Here is a 12,097-nt window from a genome sequence, read left to right as displayed (position 1 = left end):
AATTAAGTTGTCATTGTCATTACTGTTCACATTAATCTGTAGCATTCATTTAGCCTTCTGATCTTGTCATGTGGAGTGAGAAAGATTGTGTGTCCATTTCCAGGTGAACATGATGGAGAGTGACATCACCCGTCTGGCCTCAGACTACACGGAGACAGAACTGGAGTTCTTCAAGAAGGTGCTGGATCTGATAGTTGACTCGGACACAGGCGTGGCCTCTTCAACAGACGTCCTGAACCTGACAGACCAGCTGTACGAGGAACAGAACAGGAAGATGAGGAAGAAGGAGGCAGAGGATGTCATCAGGAGGATGGTCCGAGACAGGTGGCTGAACGAGGTGAGTTTCATGTAGTCAACACTGTGGCAAGAAGTATTTTTAAGTATTTTGGGATATAACTTTCTCATTACTGGTACTGGAGACTGAAATTGCATTATCCAACATAAAGTGGCTTGCCTGGTACATTAGTAATTAGCAAGCTTTTAAACTCTGGCCTGTTGTTGTTTGACTTACATACTACTAGAAAGGGTTGAAATCTTTGACACTGATCATTGTACATGTATTTTATTTATTTATTTCATACTTGTAAAAATTCCTTTGTACATTGTACGTTGAATCTACACACAAACATTTTTTGTTATCATAGTAGGTTCCTGTAAACTATTGATTCAATTGAGATCATATCCAATTGTATGTTTTTAAGAATTGAAAATTAAAAGCCACACATTTCGTCCTTGTCCCCAGCACCAAGGTGAGATCTCTCTGAGTGTGCGAGGTATCCTGGAGCTGAAGCCTTACCTGACAGATCACTACAAGGAGGACATCAGGCAGTGCTGTCTGTGTGAGCAGATAGCTCTTAAGGTTGGTAGCTGATGTTCTTCTTTGTGTTAGGTGGCCACCATCATCTTGTTTATGTTTCTGCCACACGTAAAATGACTTTGTAATGACACGTAAATGAGTTTGTCTTTGAAGTTCCAGGTAATGGTAGGTCTTGAAATTGGGGGTCTACTGTAAGTGCAGGGCTCGAAATACTACCTGCATATGCACATTAGTGCAGGTGATTTTTTTGCTGTGCAGGTATTTCTGATGTCTACCTGCACCTAACCTGCACCAAGTTATGCACCATGTATTATTGAAAAGTAGTTTTCACTTTGCTGTACTTATTGTTATTCTGCAAAAAAGAGATGCAATAAATAATAAAGATGTCAAATGAAGTGTGATTTTTCATAATAAAATCCGTAAATACCGGTATACCTATTTTGTTAGTAAAGAAGGTAGTAAATATGTGTATAAAGTGTGGGTTGTTTTATCTACTTTTTGATTATTTTTGAATAGTGCAGGTAAAATTTCTCTGGTGCAGGTAATTTCAAAAGCTACCTGCACCAGTGCAGGTAGACAGAAAAAAGTATTTCGAGCCCTGAAGTGTTAGTGCAGATGACACCTTATCCCTGAAGGATTCCAGGGATGGGGCAGTCACCATCTCTACAGGTAGCAAGTTCCACTCAGATACAGTTCATGGAAAAAAGGATGTCTGTCTGTACTGTGTTCTGCCTAGATGTTACACAGAAAGGTTGTACCACATTGGTGTTTGGGCAGGTAAATAAAGTGTAAATGTATGGTCTGCTGTTTGTTTCACCGAGTGGTTTCACCTGCTTTCTCGAACTACCTTTACATTGATGCTGTGCAAGTATGACTTTCTACCCACAGCAGGAAAGAGTGTAGAAATCCTTAACTCTCATTAAGGACACATATTGTTTGCTTCTGTTAAAGGGGGAGGTTAATGTATGTTGGTTTGTATGTATGAGTAGTTTGATTTTGCAGCTCCATTCTTCATTCTAGTCAGTGCAGTTTCTTACCCATTAAAATATTTTGTCAGGGCCAACTCTGCCAGTCTGACACCTGTGAGGCTAAGATGCACTACTTCTGTGCCAACCGGTACTTCCGAGACAAGGACCAGCCCCGCTGCCCGCGCTGTAAGGCAGAGTGGGACCACATGGTCATCAGCCAAGGTGAATATGGATGTTTCTGTTTCTTGAGTTATATGATAGATAAAAGTCACTTTATACCTGTAGACTATAACATGCATTGGCATAATACCGGTCATAAGCCTTATACCGGTCGATTAAAAATAGTGGAACTTAAAGAGATCTACACATGCAACAATAGCTATTTCTGAGGTATGCACACTTCAGACATCTGGGTGTCCAATACATAATTTACAAAGCATCGATAACAATGCATTCGAAGACAACAAGGCCAAAAGTTTTCAGGTCATTTTCGGGGCAGGCGAGCTCGTCGTGGGACAAACACACTGTCACGTTCATCGCCAGATTTGTAGATAATAATCACATGTGCTCACGGCACAAGACGAGCATGATTCAACAGCAATCTTGAATTTCTTTTGGTGACCTACAACTCGTGTAAAAGTGTGAGGAACCGTTGCATTATCGCCCGGATCTACGGCTGAATGGGTCAAATTGAACGTACGCCGCCATTTTCCCGCCATTTTTAATGCTACGGCTAGCAGTAAAGTTTTACGTCATAGCGGTTGTGACGGATCAAAATTAAATGAAAATTCTTGTCAGTATACGCCCATTTTCTCATGACTTTTTGTATGCTCATGCAGATTTTTGTTTTGTGCAACTACTAACAGGAAAGAAAGGAACAACAGAGGATGTATAAAGGTACATAGCGGCAGTTAATTGTGCCGTGTTTCGTTCGACCGGTATAGTGCACCCCCTTCCAACCACGCGCCCGTTTTCCGTGCAATTCCGCGGTGTGTTCCAATTACGATATTATGTTTTTAGCAGGACCAGAGAGACAAAATAATTTACACAGAAGAAGTGGCAAAGGTCAGCTGTAACAGCAACATGTAACTGGAGAAAATGATGCGTTGATCATTTGCCAAATTAGCATTGCTTGAGAAATTGCAGTAAACCGACCGGTATTATGCCAATGGATGTTATGTAGACTGGATGCATGATGATGATACTGGTAAATGAATAGAGGAAAAAGTAAATTCCTTTGGACTGTCTCTGGATATCGCCACATCACCCTTATTAGTTGAAATAGTAGAATAATTTACTGTAGATGTTGTGGGTTGTTTGTGGTTACAGTTTATATGTAACATTGTAGTCTTTGTCAAACGATTTGTGCATTGTTGGTATTGGTTGACTAGTATGGTACACAACATGCATTCTCCTGTCATGTTATAGTATGTTCCTATCTGTATCTTGTGTCACTGAGGTGAAAATAAACATACATGTACTTCTTTTTCCCAGGTGCAAATGGCCACTCTCAGACTGAGGAGACACCGGCCTCTCAGACACAGGGACGGAAGCGTAAGGTGCCATCGCGCCATTGATGCAGTCCAAGTTGTATCAAGCACATGTATCTACTACTGTGACATACCTTGAAAACAACAGTCATACAGTTGACTGAAGTGACTGTTGCCATGGGACGGTCAGGTTTGCTGCTTTGCTGTGCTGTAAACACTGGCTTTGTGCCCTAACTTCGAACATTCCTGCATTGAGAATGCCTATGACTATCACATGGTTCTAAGAGAAGACCTATGTTGTTGGTTTTTTATTATAAGGTAGTTATTAAGTTAGTTGAAGTAGTATGATAGTGGGTTATTTATTTGTTTGTTCATTTTAGGAACACTTGTCAGAATGTTATTGAACTGATAAAAATATGTTGCAATCTACAGTAGCAGGATGTCTAAAGAAACTCAATATTGCAATCCATATCCAATAAAAAGAAGAAAGTTGAGATGCAGATGTTCCTTTCAGACTCATTTGAGTCCTTGTAAAATATGTTAAGCCCCCTTTACAAATCAAGAATTTAGCTCGGCCAAGTTGTTGGCGAGCTCCAAATGGACATTTTCGGCCGGAGTATGACCGGCGCTTTGGCGATTATGCGGACCTCGAGCAAATTTTTGCAGCTCGGCCGGCGTTTGCGGGGCACTTGCAGCTGCGCTTAATTTCAGCGAGGCCTCGGCGGTGAGCATTGAGCTCGGAGAGCTCCTCAATGGGTTGCCTGTAGCTCGACCGGAGCTTGTCCGAGCAATGGCCAAGACTTGGCCAATACTCGGGCGGCAACCCGACGGTTTTTGACTCTCTTTTTTTCGGTCGGAGTTTGCCCGAACTCTTAAGCCTCGTGCCAGACTCGTTCGGGCTTCCTGCAATAACCGGACGATATTCCGTCCGACTTTAAACTAGTTTGGCGTGCTTTGGACGAGCATTGTGCTGGTGTCGCTGGGAGCTTGTGAGGGCTCCGGCAAAATTTTAACTGTCACCTAATCAATTTGACAACTGTGTTGAACACGTGCCCTTTGTTTTGGCCGTTCATCTTTAATAAAAAGTTTGTTCCGAAATATAAGATAAATAAAGACTACTGTATGAACTTTTCTATAAAAAAAATAGCTGCGTACCTTTTATTTATAATGTAAGGCAATTGGACACCAAGACAGTACCTCCTATCTATTTCTTTTGCTATAGGTTTGAATGTGTTAGATCATATATTCATCATGTCTAAAGGCTTCCAGTCTGAAACTCAGACGGCCTTTGCCGGCCTTCGCCCAAGGTTCGCCCGAGGTTTGCCCGAGGTTCGCCCGATGTCAAATTTGTCAATATTATTGTATTATGGTGAATCAGACTGGTTTGTTGACTTTGTGGCACTTGTGGTAGTTTTTGGATTGGTGTGTCACAACATTCCTGTTGATATCATTGTTTTCAGTGTGCCCATCCACTCCACTCATGTCCTACATATATCCCGCAACTCAGAAATTAAATTTTACACAAATATTGGCTTTTTACAAGGTTAGTCAGTTCTGACTTCGTCCATGTTCAAGACATAGTATAATCTCATTGACAAATTATAATCAGTTGTCTTGGGCGGACGTTGGACGGGCTCCGTCCATTTGTAAAGGGGGCAGATTTTCAGCGAAAAATACAGCCGATACTCGGGCGATGTTGAAATTCGGCGAGCTCTGATCGATCTACAAATTCGGCCGGCGTCCGCATGAATTGTAAAGCCGGCTTTAGCACAGCCTACATGTATAGGATAACCTGCAGTGCCAGGTCAAACAGGTAGGGGGTGTTAACTGCTGTGACTAGCATAATACCTTAATCCATGGCTAACTTTAAATTTTTTTAAGTAATACACCAGAGGCTTTAACATTTTTGTAGAATCCCAATCTCCCCTATAGGGATTGGAATTCTGAATTCTTCTGGATTCCAATGTTTACTGTGACATATATGTATATATTTTATCCACAGAAGTACAATATAGTTAATCATGGAATGTCTATTTGTGCCCTCTCGACGAAATATTTCTTAACTATAGTGGTGCTTTGTACCTTTTTCTGTTGCCTGTTTTTTACTAAAAAAAATAAAATGTTTTGAAATCCCATGTTTGTGTGTGTGCGTGTGTGTGTGTACAAACAGAATTAACAGCCAGCATAGAAATTCTACTTTATTGATGGCATTTTGATAGAATGTGGCAGGAATTCATTACACCAACACCTCATGTGACCAAAGGAGCTTCATTATACATCTGTTTTATATATTTCATATTATTCAGTTTCACCATTTTTCCCTCAGAGGAAAAAGCATCTGAAAACTCCTGTCAAAGTGTCTCATTAGTATCTCTAGAATATACACCATGGCCCACAATTTATTTTAAAGCATCATAATCATTAAAAAAAGATTTACTCTAAAGCAATGGCTTATGTTTGTCAAAGAGTCACATTGGTGTATATAGTGATCATAATTCTTACATCTTCCCTATGTTGTCCTCAAAGAAAACTTGTACCACCATATGGTACATAGAATGAACATAATGAGATACAGAGGATATGTTCTTATGGTGAATGGTGAGCATAATAAGCAATCTGCACCAATGGGATGAGGTCTGCTCTTCGAGTACCTTAAGTGGACACTCAGAGTTTTTTCTCAGACGACACTTTTCTTGCTCTGTCCCTGATGCGTGTGCCTAGACAATCTTTTGTTGCAGACTTGATTATCTTACTTGCCAAACGTAGGAAGTTGTCTTGCCAGCCATGTAGATCATAGGTGTATCAGACCTGTGGAATATCAGGCTCGTCATTTGTTGAGTCTGTTTGTATTCATTAACTTACTGATTTTTGTTTGAAGTGTGACGAAATCAGCTCTTACTAATGGAGAAATATGGGTTGCTCTTGGCTCTTGTCTATCAGATTGCAAGAAAACTGTCTCATTTTTGTGTTGACATTCATTGCATTCTAGATCTGCTGCTTTAGTTCAAGTGCATGGCTGCATCACAGAAGATCACCAGTGACTGAACAACCACTTCATGAGGACGTGATCACTGTGTCATCACATGTCTTCGAAAGACACACACGATATAACATTACAGAATTGATCGTTTTCACCTCATGTGGGTACTACAATATGATATGTAGCAAATTTCTTCATTATACACTTTGGAAATTGCCTTTAGGGAGGAAGGGTTGCATTTGTTATGCTAGAAGAGCCACATACAGTTACAAGGTAGAGTACGTTTGGTCACGATTTGTCATGTCCTTCGGGATTACATGGAAGTGCAGCAGCAAGCTTGATACGTTGTTATGAGCTGTCATTACATCTACAGTCTCTTCACATCTCAGACTGTCATGTCCGTCTGCACTATGTGTACCCACTGACATTTTAAGGCCTTCATCCTCTGACCAACTGTTTTGCAGTTGCTCAGTAATCATTCGTTGCAGTCTCCACATCTCCAAAGGCAGAATTGTAGATGATGCAAAAAAGTAAGTCCTGTATATCAAGAACGTAATTCTCAGTTCCGTTCAGGTTACATCGCCGGCTTACAATCTGCCTCCGGAACTCATTCAGAGTCAAAGTGTAGAATATTGTATAGTATTCTTTTACCACCACTGTAACATGGAGAGAGACGAAGAAGCAGTCATTCTGTGATCGCTTTGGTCCATGTGTCGACAGGCAGACGATCTCGCACATCACGATCATGTTGCTTCACATACCATGTACAGACGATTGACACTAGGTATCGGGTAAAAAATATTGAATTCAGCCGTTCGCCGTACACTGATAGCATTGCTCATGATGAGTCCCGTTCTGTGTCCTGACCAACCAGTTAGACGAATTTGCCATCAGACTTTATGTCCGGCGGACCTCCGTTGTGTGCTGGGCATGTGTCGATTACAGGGGGCGTTTTTCTGATGAGGATCTGAAGGGTTCCGTTGTCTATGCCCCTTAAAACCTCCTCTGTCAGCTTCCTCTGCTCAGAGACAGTGTTGTTTGTGTCCTCCTGCTGTAATACACAACGAAGAAAAATCAACGTTTGATTGGACTTACAGTGACTATAATAACCATAATTTTACTTATCACAGTTTCATATCCCTCCCTATCTGTCCTACTCTTCACATTGGTGTAACGACTATTCTGACATCGTAAGATAACTGATGATATCAAAGTTGAACAATCTGAGTCAAATCTTCGGTCTAACGCCCTTACTTGCGTGGGTACGTTGGGCCTGTTGTTACAGTAGCTGTGCCAGGAAACCTCGGCTAGTGCAGCCACCATGGCCAGGGCGCCACCCACAGCCACCACGATGTACACGCCCACAAAGCTGTCCAAGGCAAGGCCCTCCGCTGCCGCCTCCGACTCCGACCCGTCCATGGAGCACCCCACCTTCGGCCACCAGCGGTCCCGCAACTCCGTGATCTTGCCGTTCTCTTTCAGGTGCAGGATTCTTGTGAAGGAGGAGGAGAAGTAGGAACGGTAAAACAACTTGAGAAATGTCATATCAGTTCGTTTCAAAATTACATTTTCGGCCCTGAAGTTGAGCATCTATTTGCATCATTTACTGGAGGACGTTAGGCTGGAGATCCCATGCCATGTACGAAGGAGTTTTAGGCGTTAGCGCCAATCCGCTATTTGCACGGAACCCAACACACTTATCGAAAAGAGTAGCGGTAACCCGGTATGCGAAGCGAATCCGCATTGCATTGCTATCACAAGCTACTTTGGTTCTCCAACATGTTCAATGCGATTTACGTAATGCTAAACCTCACCACAGTCAATGCTTTCAACTAACTACAAGAAAAGTGATGAAGAATAAGTTGTAGCATGTGTTTTCCTCACTCAATGTCCAGGTCTATGATCAGTTGAGCAATGCATCATCGCAGAGAACCAGCCAGCATCGCTGGAAAGGCTAGAGGAGGTCCTAACTCACCCAAGCGAGATCTCGTGAGACAACCTGTTGCTGGTTTGCGTGGCGAGGCCGTAGCCGAGCTGGCGGAACGGCTTCCCCACCATCATCAGCTCACAGTTGGGGTCCTTCTTGATGAGGTACTCCAGCATGGGTGTGTCGTACATGAACAGGAATTCACCCTGAGGGAGGGCAGAGCAGGGGTAAGGTGCGGTGGCGGTGCGTGACGTGTTCGGGGATTAACCGGCCTCATTTCATTCACTTGCCAGGCCCGGACAAAGCAACTTTTAGTGCAGTGATTGGCCACCAGTTGTAAGTGGTCTGGTTTGAAGAGTGGAGCTGGACATGCGTTACTGGCAGCTTGCCTCCAGTGGCTATTACTAGTTTCTACCACGTGTCATTTATGAAAGTGAATATCTCTCCTCTGAGCTGTGCTTGAGGACGCTAACTAGCTCCATACCAACGCAACATACCCAAACGATAGACCCTCCTGTAAACCACTGTCACTCCTGGTGGCTAAACCATAGCCCTGGGGACGGAAAGTATTGGGCAGCAGCATCAACTGGCACGATGTATCTGTGTTCACCCGGTATTCTAGTATGGGGGCATCGTACATGAAGACGAAGTTTCCCTGGAAAAAGGATGGGCGGATGCATGGATGAATGAATGGATGGAGGAGGGAGGGAGGGAGGTAGAGAGAGATAAATGAATGGATGAATGGATGGATGGATGGAGGAGAGAGGCAGGCATAAGTACATGGATGGATGGATGGATGGATGGATGGATGCATGGATGGATGCATGGATGGATGGATGCATGGATGGATGGATATTTGGAAACGTGAGAGTGAAGTTTGACTACTTTGAACATGTTAACAGGAAGGTCAAGAACTTGAAGAAGCGTCGCTGGCTAATGGGTTATCATTTAGCTTTATCTAAGTTGACTGTACCTGTCTGACTCTTTCTACACCCCCTGTCAGTCCTTTGACGAAAGTTGTAGGCTCAGTGTTCATGTAGTTCCACATCAGCTCGTAGATCGTCCCTGTACCTGTACAGAAGGCAGGCTTGTAAGATGCTAATTATTCACTATGTATATTGACCAGTTTCAGACAACGCAAGATTTCGCTAATAACGAGAGATTATCATCATAAAACTTTAGTCAAGCATAATGTGAAGAGAAGATCCTTAACGTGTAATGTTCTTCACATCGAAGGCTATATGGAGACAACGTGAGCTCTCTAGGTCAACCATATCCTATGTTTGTGGCCCTGCAGCAATGTGATGTAGGGGTGAGACTTCACAATGGCACTGGTAGATCTACACACTGTACCTTGTTGGCTGCGGAAGAAGCTGTAGAGGCCGCCGCCGGTGGGAATGCCATAGGCAATCTCCGTCTGTTTAGCCAGGTCGTCGATGGACCTGATGGGCTGCTCCAGGCGCTTAACGGTGAGGAAGGCAGTCAGGTTGGCGGTGTAGGTGGAGATGACGATCAGACCGAACAGCCACCACGTGCCCGCCATGATACGGACCGGCAGGGACCGCGGAGCCGGCTCCACGCCTGGGGAAGGGGGGGGGGGGGGATTGTTGGGGCATAGGAACAAGATTGTCAAGACTCTGTATCTCTATTGCCGGTATAACTGCCCTTTGGCATAACACTCCAGCTTCACAGGCACGCGGCGCGGCAACAGCTGATTATATTGCACTAAACGACCTGTTACCCCTAGCTTTTGCAAATCTATACATAATCTGCAAATACTCTTTAAAAGAAAGGCATAAATATCCAGATGAAGTGTGCGTTTGGGTAGACTTCATCAAATCAGAGAAAATGTATAGATGAAAAACAGACTACACTGGATTGGGAAATAAAGATGCTTGCCAAGGACTTGCTTTCTTCGCATCTAATAAAATAGAAGCACGTCTTTAATGCCCCTTTACTATGTAAGATTAACAGGAGTTAATGTTTCCGTCACGCTACTCATCAGCCGCAGAACGTATGCACATGAGCTGATAGTGAATATGAGTTAATAGTTTATAGGCTTTAAATATAACGGGGGAAACTGCATTACTAGATGTTTAGTATAAGGTTATCTCTGTCACATTAGTTATGTTCACTTGCGTGTATACAAACGACAATGCTACTGTCATTGGAAACTCACCTTTTCTGACCAAAGATCCGTAGGCGAACCAGATGGAATTCCGGATATTGAATTGCCGGTCATTGTCTCTTTCCGGATTTGCAATGTTCAGTTTGATCCGAATGCGTGACGTAATGAAAAGCATGATGGCGACCACAAATATGGCGGCCAGAAGGCAGGCCCACACCACGGGCTGGAAGGGCAGCAGGAAGGCGAAGTAGTTCTGTTTTTCTTTGTTGGATCTGCGGAATAACAGACGTGACGTCCTCATCAAGACTACTGCGTGCAATGTCTAGTGGACGGACACAGATCAACCGACACACGTGTAACACGTATCCATGCTTAACTAAACGGATACATGTCAACCATGTAAATATTTAAGCTGATTTTGGTTCAATTGTTTGTTTTTATTTACAGTATTTATGCAGTCCATAGAAATCATTTGAAGAAATGGTGAAACATATGTACGATAGGGTAAAAATGCTGAGATACAACACCTGACATTTATCAATACGAGCATGCAATGCTATTATGAATACACGCAGCACGAAATATGGCAACTTATAAAACACCATATAAGTGACAACAGACATGATCACAGTTGGACAAGACATGCACAGGGAAGGATTGAATGATGATAGTGGCGATTGAACCAATCAGGAAGTTATGAAAGAATACAGATCGGTCAGGAGTAACACATCAGCATTTGACGATCCATGGCGAGCGCTTCCGGAACATGTTGTTGCCATCCATGAGTTGTGGACTGATGAGTCAAAACGCCTGACCATGTGTTCAGAGATTTGATGGGCTTTCAGTGAGTAACAGCAGCTACACATCATCATAGATAGGAGCATATACGCGTGTACAAACATAGTTCGGGGAATGATGCAGCCCCCGGATAGCGACCTTCGGGAGCGAACTAAAGCCGGCTTTACAGTTCATGCGAACGCCGGCCGAATTTGTAGATCGGTCAGAGCTCGACGAATTTCAACTCGCCCGAGCCTCGCCAGGCCAGGACGTCGGTCGTTCTTCGTCCGAAAATGCCCATTTAGAGCTCGCCAACATGTTGGCCGAGCTAAATTCTTGATTTGTAAAGGCAGCTTTCCAGACCAGGAATGATGATTGTCATCCAGCGTGACTTGAAGGTCTATGAAGATACAATCAAAGGGTATGTGGCGGATCCATCCGAAATCCGCAAACCCCATTTAAGAGCACGAGGATTGACAGATAGAGTCATGACATACTGCACTGGGGAAATCCACGTATACATATAAGAACAACACATGAACATATATGAATGATAGACAGCATGCAGCACCAAAGCGGTCGGGTTGGGCTATCCACCGTCATAGAGGAATGGTTAGACAAGGGAACGATGTACAAGGCAAGATGAAGGCGAGTACCGGAGTGGAGGGATGTAGGGATGTCCACACGTAAGGGGAAGGATGGGGAATCTATAAGCCACGAAGGAAGCCGCATGCTCACCGTATCAGCTGCAACTAACCGTTTCATGAGAAAGCCGATACCGTAGTCCATGTACCGTTCCGTAAAGTCGACGTAACGCTCCCTCTCAGATGTGATAGTGAATGCGGCAAGAGCGATGTCAGCTTTCTGTAAAAGCGACAGTGTTAGTACCACAAGTCATACCTCATCATGAGCAGGCCGGTCCCGTAGTCCATGTAACGCTCGCTGAAGTCGACAACCCGTTCCCGCTGTGCTGTTATTGTGAAGGCAGCAAGAGCTATATCTGCTTTCTG

General features: G+C 43.6%; 2 protein-coding genes across 9 annotated transcripts in view; one reads left to right on the top strand and one right to left on the bottom strand.

The window, feature by feature from the left end:
* Positions 1-3,784, top strand: part of LOC118408358 (non-structural maintenance of chromosomes element 1 homolog) — a 5,499-nt gene extending 1,715 nt beyond the window's left edge. For both annotated transcript variants that reach the window (XM_035809122.1, XM_035809130.1), the window contains exons 4-7: positions 104-337; positions 743-859; positions 1,875-2,007; positions 3,280-3,784. In XM_035809122.1, coding sequence (XP_035665015.1) covers positions 104-337; positions 743-859; positions 1,875-2,007; positions 3,280-3,362 — 567 coding nt within the window. In that variant the 3' untranslated portion in view covers positions 3,363-3,784. The remainder of the gene's footprint in view (positions 1-103; positions 338-742; positions 860-1,874; positions 2,008-3,279) is intronic.
* A 1,676-nt stretch (positions 3,785-5,460) lies between these two features.
* LOC118409787 (glutamate receptor 4-like) overlaps positions 5,461-12,097 on the bottom strand; it is an 80,916-nt gene continuing 74,279 nt past the window's right edge. For 5 of the 7 annotated variants that reach the window (XM_035811093.1, XM_035811096.1, XM_035811097.1 and 2 more), the window contains 7 exons: positions 11,845-11,951; positions 10,362-10,582; positions 9,536-9,763; positions 9,156-9,253; positions 8,231-8,388; positions 7,510-7,747; positions 5,461-7,306 (listed from right to left, as the gene is read on the bottom strand). In XM_035811093.1, the coding sequence (XP_035666986.1) occupies positions 7,130-7,306; positions 7,510-7,747; positions 8,231-8,388; positions 9,156-9,253; positions 9,536-9,763; positions 10,362-10,582; positions 11,845-11,951 (1,227 nt within the window). In that variant the 3' untranslated portion in view covers positions 5,461-7,129. Of the gene's footprint in view, positions 7,307-7,509; positions 7,748-8,230; positions 8,389-8,679; positions 8,838-9,155; positions 9,254-9,535; positions 9,764-10,361; positions 10,583-11,844; positions 11,952-11,987; positions 12,095-12,097 lie in introns of all 7 variants that reach the window. The other 2 variants (XM_035811095.1, XM_035811094.1) reach the window with 2 other exon arrangements.

Source organism: Branchiostoma floridae, chromosome 2, assembly GCF_000003815.2.
Source record: "Branchiostoma floridae strain S238N-H82 chromosome 2, Bfl_VNyyK, whole genome shotgun sequence".
In the NCBI taxonomy this organism is placed as follows: domain Eukaryota; kingdom Metazoa; phylum Chordata; class Leptocardii; order Amphioxiformes; family Branchiostomatidae; genus Branchiostoma; species Branchiostoma floridae.
The sequence above is the reverse complement of the archived record's forward strand: the minus strand, read 5'-3'. Positions and strand labels throughout refer to the sequence as shown.